The sequence below is a fragment of the Nicotiana tomentosiformis genome, chromosome 9, assembly GCF_000390325.3.
Source record: "Nicotiana tomentosiformis chromosome 9, ASM39032v3, whole genome shotgun sequence".
NCBI classification, from domain to species: domain Eukaryota; kingdom Viridiplantae; phylum Streptophyta; class Magnoliopsida; order Solanales; family Solanaceae; genus Nicotiana; species Nicotiana tomentosiformis.
In genome coordinates this window covers 99,375,089-99,381,878 of record NC_090820.1, presented here as the reverse complement: position 1 = coordinate 99,381,878, position 6,790 = coordinate 99,375,089, and the positions used below count along the sequence as shown (strand labels likewise).

The 6,790-nt window shown below is 33.8% G+C and overlaps 1 protein-coding gene across 2 annotated transcripts; it reads right to left on the bottom strand.

Annotated features, from left to right (window-relative positions):
• Positions 1-2,675: 2,675 nt before the first annotated feature.
• LOC104111505 (5'-adenylylsulfate reductase 1, chloroplastic-like) lies at positions 2,676-6,419 on the bottom strand. Of its 2 annotated transcripts, XM_018776073.3 has the most exons (5): positions 6,141-6,419; positions 5,972-6,025; positions 5,300-5,429; positions 3,376-3,769; positions 2,676-3,164 (listed from the first exon to the last, which is right to left on the bottom strand). In XM_018776073.3, the coding sequence occupies exons 1-5, from the start codon at positions 6,223-6,225 to the stop codon at positions 2,934-2,936; spliced, it is 894 nt and encodes a 297-aa protein (XP_018631589.1). In that variant the 5' UTR covers positions 6,226-6,419; the 3' UTR covers positions 2,676-2,933. The 2 variants fall into 2 exon arrangements, with proteins under 2 accessions (XP_018631589.1, XP_033515978.1); XM_033660087.2 differs by lacking the exon at positions 5,972-6,025 and having other exon boundaries at positions 6,141-6,417.
• Positions 6,420-6,790: the final 371 nt, after the last annotated feature.

Genomic DNA, 6,790 nt, shown 5'->3' with positions numbered 1-6,790 from the left:
CCTTTGTCCTTCAAAGAAATTGAATGACTTCTCCCCAAATATGAAAGTCTTCATTGCCATTTAGAAGCAAATGAGTATAGTTACCAAAAAAATCATTAGTATATGATATTAATCATAATTGGACAAAAGTTATTTAACCAAACTTCAACAAAACAGAAAAAGAAAGTCAAAGAGTAAATATACAAACGTTTATCTCCCTCGCTCCCCCTCGTCATTTTTCCTCACTGGCCTGAAGAATTGTATTACCCATATAATTTAAGATGGACGAAGTATATACTGATCCATTAAAGTTATGTTTTTTTAAGAGCTTAATGCATACCCGACAGAAAATAAAGTATTTGTCAAACTAAAAAGTACATTTGAAAAGTCCCCTTACAAAAAAACAAAAAAAGAAAAAAGAAAAATGATAGAATGCTTACACAACAAAATTATAGCATAGGACTTCAACCATCAAAAAGATGATGAGAGCAACACTGTATCCTCCACAAGCTAATCCACATAATTCATGTCTTTTTCACTTCCTTTCTTTCCTAACTTCCACACCTTCGTTCCCCATTATATTTATGTTAGTATTAGATTTTAATAGGTTGAATGTTGTCTTAAATTGAGTTCAATGCAAATAACTCGTCATATTCTCCAGATTTTTTATGGCAAGGAAGAGATTGTTGGTTAAATAAAGAGGATAATTTGGTCATTTAATTTTTGAAGAATATTTTAGTAAAATAACTTTACCAAAAGTTTTCATGCTTATAATGCGCATTGCGCGTGTACCCCATAATATTGGTGAGCATAAACATTTAAGGATCACATAAATATTAACGTTTTGAGTTATAAAATAAGTTAAATTATATTAGAACACAAATATGCAGGAAATTCAAAAGGTATAGTGAGATATCATAGTAAGGTTTCACTATGCACATGTGCTCGCTTAAGCAAATACATGTTTATAATGCTGCCATAGTGAAACCTTACTATGAAGATAATACTTTGCAGTGGAAAAAAAGAAGAAGAAGAAAATTGAAGAATGTAAATTAAAAGGTAAAAGATGAGGCATGATACCATTTTGTGACATGTTGCGTTGTTTATATGATTACTCCTCTTCATTCTATACATATTTCGTTAGAGAGTCATGACAAAGCATTGATAATCTATGCTTTTGTAGTGTGGAGGAATAGGAAAAAGAAAGACCAAGAGTCCAGAAACTTAATCAAGAGTAGTGGAAGAGGTTTGCAATGTTGATACAATATTTAATCATTATAATATTATTATTGTGATATTTAGTTTTGCAACATTATTCATTTGAAGACGAAGAGAGTAAGGCGTAATAAAAAAAACTTGAAAAGTCATGAGTTTTGGTTGTTTTAAGGTAGCCCATAAATGGAAAAATAGGGGAAAGGCAAAAATTTCAGAAAAAGAAAAATATTCATTCAAGTCTAAGATAATTATAGATTTCTATTTCACTTAGCTTACATATCTTGCTTTCAATTAAATTTCTTGCTCATCCTACCATGTACTTTGTTAATCATGAATTACCATATACTTCGTAAATGAAAATTATTTATGTATTAGAAATGAGTATTGCATATATTATGCATCAAATACAAGAAAAAAAAGATTATTTATGTATTAGAAATGAGTATTGCATATATTATGCATCAAATACAAGAAAAAAAAAAGATGAACAAACACTCCAAATAGGTGTAATGGTTCGCCAAATAAACTTATATCAATGAGTACATCACAATTTGAATTCAATAAGGTGTAAATTTCCTATATACTTTTTGAAAGAATAATTTATTTTAATTTTATTGATATTTATCATTTATTGGAATGTAAATTTACTTTTTGGTACAAAACTATTATAAGAATTGTAGTGTTTAAAGGAAGGGTTAGATGGTCTTTCAAATTCTGATGGGCATTTTGGTAATTCAATTTCAACTTTGAAACTTTCCACTTATAATATAGTATGATGATATAATGATGATGATTAACCACTTTCGTTGCGGTTTTTTTCATCACGGATGCTTAGCCATTCTTCCATCATCTTCTTAGTAGGCAAAGACTTACCATCAAAACTATCAATGATTTTTTCATAAACTTTCAGAGTGATTGTATTTGTTGTTGATGCAACATTAGGAAGCAGAAAAGATTTTGAGGATAAAAAATTGAAGAAGAAAATTAAGTAGAAGAAGAAACTAAACTAGAAAGTGAACGAGAGAGTTGAATGAGAAAGAAGTTTTAGGATTCACATTTTGTTTAGTATTCTTACAAGATATACAGTCTACGATTAACTTCACAGCGAACAATGAACAAATATTTGTTCAAATATTAGCGAGCAATGAACAAATATTAGCCATGTGTGACAATACACATCTTTGATTTATGTTGTCAAAAACCTTATTAAGAAATATGAAAATTTATTTAATAGTTTAATTAACGTCCTAAAATAATAGAGAACGTTCTACTGGTAAAAACTTGTCAACTTGAAACAAAACTTATAAACTTGGAAAAGAGAATACCTTCCAAAAAGGAATTGAATTATTTTCAATTCAAAAATTCCTAGCGCAAATAAAAGAGAAAACTACATTTTCAAGAATGAATCAAATTGTCTTCCAATCTAAAACCATACTTACTTAACTATAAATTAACAAGGGCAATAGCTTTACAACAAGGAATTAAACTGTCCTCAAAGTATTAACATACTGTAACCGCACTACACTGTTTCCATCCCTGGCTGGAGCGAGAAATTTGTGTTTACATTGATTCACAAAACTGAGCCCCGAGAAATCAAAACTGTTACCAGAAATGGCTGTCGAAAGAAAAGATAAAAAGAAAAAACAAGGCAGAGAACGGTATACATTGCTACCTATACAAGTCCCTTTTCTATTGCTGATTTGCTTCACCTCAAGACATGTAAAGAAACTATCTACCTTTCACCTAAGGGCATTTACAAAAGCCAGCAACGAGTCTACATCCCTCTTCTCCGATGGGTACTTAATCGGCTGTGAAGAATGCCTAGGAAAGAAAAGTATTGTAGGGAAGCTGCCAAGCTGCAATTCTTGTTGTGCAAAAGCTTTCTGTTCACCATCTGCCCTGAACTTCCCTACCTTCACACCAGAATTCGCCAATTTCTCCGCCAATTCAACATAGGATCCTTCCATTGCCTGTACAAAAATCAGAAGAAAGATCATTTATCAAAGCCATCTTAGCAGAAGACGAAACTATAGTTGCTAAAAAAAGGTAGCCCCTAAGCACTAAGCGCAGGGTCTAGAGAAGGGTCGAACAGTTGGTCTATTGTATACAACCTTACATTGTATTTCTACAGGAGACTGTATCTGTATCCACGAAACTACTGTTGATGAAAAGATTGATTACCTGACAGAAGCAGCACCAAGGAGCATAAAGAACAACAAGCCAAGGTTCTCTTCTGTTTTCCAACTTCAATAGGTTCTCAACTCCAGGCCTGCTCAAGCTTACGATGTCCTTGGTGTTGAAAATATCAGCAACAGTGGTAGTACCATTTGCATGGACAGCGCCATTTCCATTACCGTTCACAATTTCATCCTTGATGTTTCCCTTATGTAAGCCACATTCCTTGTCCTTAGCATCCTCCCACCACCACCCAGGCCTCTGCAGTATCACCATTAAAACGGCCAAACTCCACTGGTGCTGGTTTATCGCGTAAAGTAGGATAGGACACCCCGTGTGATGATTGGTGTAGCGATGGTTCAGGACTATGATGGTATGAAGGTTCAAGTCCGGTTGAACGCTGTTGCAAAGAGAAAGCAGCCATTTGAGACAAGATATCTTGCATGACTTTTTGATTTTGCGCCATAGCTGTTCGAAAATCAGCAAGGTCGCGTGAAAATCCAGATTGTGTTTCGCATATCTCCATCAACGGCTCATCAGAACCTTTGTTTTTCAAGTCCGGCATCGCGGACAAATCAATGAAAGCACCAAAATGTTATAACCCAATTTAATATTTAATATAACAATGTAATAACAGGAAGGTCTAGATTTAATTTACAAACTGACAAACAACTATTACAATAATAGTACTAGAACTGAGAAAGATTCAGAAAGAGAAAAGAGGAGAGGAAGTTAAGAAGAATTACAGAGAGGATAGAAGAGAACAGGGAAATTACTTCAAACTTTTTCTACCCAATTCCAATATCCACTACTCACTAAATAACTAGTTCCCCACGTTGCTTTTCCAGATAAAGTCAGTTAGTTTCTGAGCCCCACGTTGCTTTTCCAGATAAAGTCAGTTAGTTTCTGAGAGGGCCTTTTGACCCGACCACTTCGTCTAACAGAGTTTATTGGCGGCCCAACACTGTCCAAACCTTGCTGATTTATTTCATTTGGGTTAGCCCACTCACAGGTATGACAATAACCAATATGGAAAGTCATTTTAAAGAGGAATCTTTACCCAGATTTCAGATAAACAAGTAGAATAGCAAGGATATTCAGTATGCTAACAACAACAACAACCCAATATAATCTCATTAGTGGGGTCTGGAGAGAATAGTGTGTACGCAGACATTACCCCTACCCTAGGGTAGAGAGGTTGTTTCCGATAGACCCTCGGCTCCCTCCCTCCAAGAACTCCCCACCTTGCTCTTGGAGTGACTCGAACCATAACCTCTTGGTTTGAAGTAGAGGATGCTCACCACTAGAGCAACTCACTCTTGTCATATTCAGTATGCTAAGTGACCAACAAAATGATGAATGTCAAAATGGCATCTCGAATTATCTTCCCATTTGCGGCAAATAGAACTTTGACTAGTGATTGATTTGATAATAATATTAGCAAATAACAAAGCAACAAAAGTTTTGTATATTAAGAAACAAGTTTATGAAACTATTTGGATAGGTTCCTAACAATCCACCGTCTAGGAAATACGACATGCTGCATGGAATAACTCCTACGCAAGAAAAAACATAAATTTTTAAGTCTCAGATGCTTAAACTCATTCACCTCAAGCATGCTTCACAGTAAAAACAATATTCCTGAAGCAAATGTGTTTCTCCAAAAAAAACTGTTCAGAACTTACAAAAGCTGTAGCAATCAAATTGATATTTTTCATTTTGGTCCCAACCTTCTTGTGCTCACTAATATTTCATCGTTTATTATACAATAATTTAGCCAAATAATAATCAACCAGAAACTGATACAATAATTTGGAAAACAAAATAATACAATCATATTAAGCATAAATAAATCAACATGGTACACTCATATTATTAGTACAGGTGAAATTTACAACTACACAACTATAGATTCTAGACCTAAAAGTACCTGAAAGCAATGGCAATATCATTTCCAAATTTCTCAAGGGCCTTATCCATAATCTCAAGTGGAGAAGCATTTGTTAGCTCTTCGGCCAGTTTCTCATAATTCTCTGCCTCCTCTACTTTGTCTTCCACTTCTACATACACACCAAACAAGGCCAGTCAATTCCATTACAAAATAAGTTGCAATAGTGGTGAAGCCAACATTTTTACTAAGAGAATTAAAATATAAAGAAGTAAATACACATGGAATTCAAGGAGATTCAATAGCTACTATCAGTGGCGGCGCCAAGATTTTCACTAAGGGGTGTCAAAATATAAGAAATTAAATACACCAAAAAATCAAAGGGAGTCAACTTGTTGTAAATATACATAAAACGAACAATACAGTGTAATTTTCTAGCTAAAGGAGTTTCATTTGACGCCCCTTGGTTGAATGTGGCTCCACCACCGGCTATTATATACATAAAAAATAATTTTGACCTTATATATACAGTATAATTTTCTTGTTGAAGGGGGTTCGGATTGCGCTCCCAGGGGCGAAGCCACAGTGTTAGATGTGGGTTCGGCCGACCCAGTAACTTTCGTTCGTGCTTTGTATTTATCTTAAAAAATCAATTGAATAAGTATAAATATATAATTTAGAATACAGTAACTTAAAATAATTGCAATACCAAACTCATAAGTTTCAAATCCTGATTCCGTCTCTTGCGCCGCCTAGCTCCGCCCATGGCTGTAACCCGTAAAGCACACACGTAAAGACATTAATACTCATCTACTTTCTTTTTTAGTTTTTAAAAAACTAATGATATTCAAATAACATCCAAATAAAACGAGAGATAACGCACCAGGAGCGACGATGGTCGCTGCAAATGGAACTATTGACTCATTCCGTTTCGGCTCTGCATTCAATGGCTTCACAGCCAAACGCATAAATTCACCGCTGCCGACTGAATTTGGGACCGATCCATTGGCTGAGCCTGAGTTGTACCCATTATTTGTGATACTACAGAGGAACAATAGTACAGAAAGTGAGACAAGCAAACCAATAAAATTGCCTAATATTTATTGCATTTACAATTTGAGAGTAAAAATTGAAACTTTGAAAAGAAAAAAATTATGGTTCTTATTCGAAGTGTATTCTTCTAGCGTTTAATAATTTTCATACGATCAATAACTCCTAATAAGTCTTTTATAGCTAATCCATTTAACCCGTTTTGATACATACCCGTTTTGATACATTGTTGATCTTAGGTAATATTTTATCAATTTTAATTTTGAAATTTTTTTCCGCTGAAACAACGGTAATAAGAGTTATTAACATTATTCCATAAGTAATATAGACATCGGAAAAGAATCAAATCTTTTTATTTGACAAAGTGTATCAATCAAACTTTTGTCTTCTAATTATATTATTTTCCTAAATACTTTTAATTCCGAAAATAAATCTAAACCATCAATATCGAATTGATTATTATCTTTTAAGGAACATTCAATA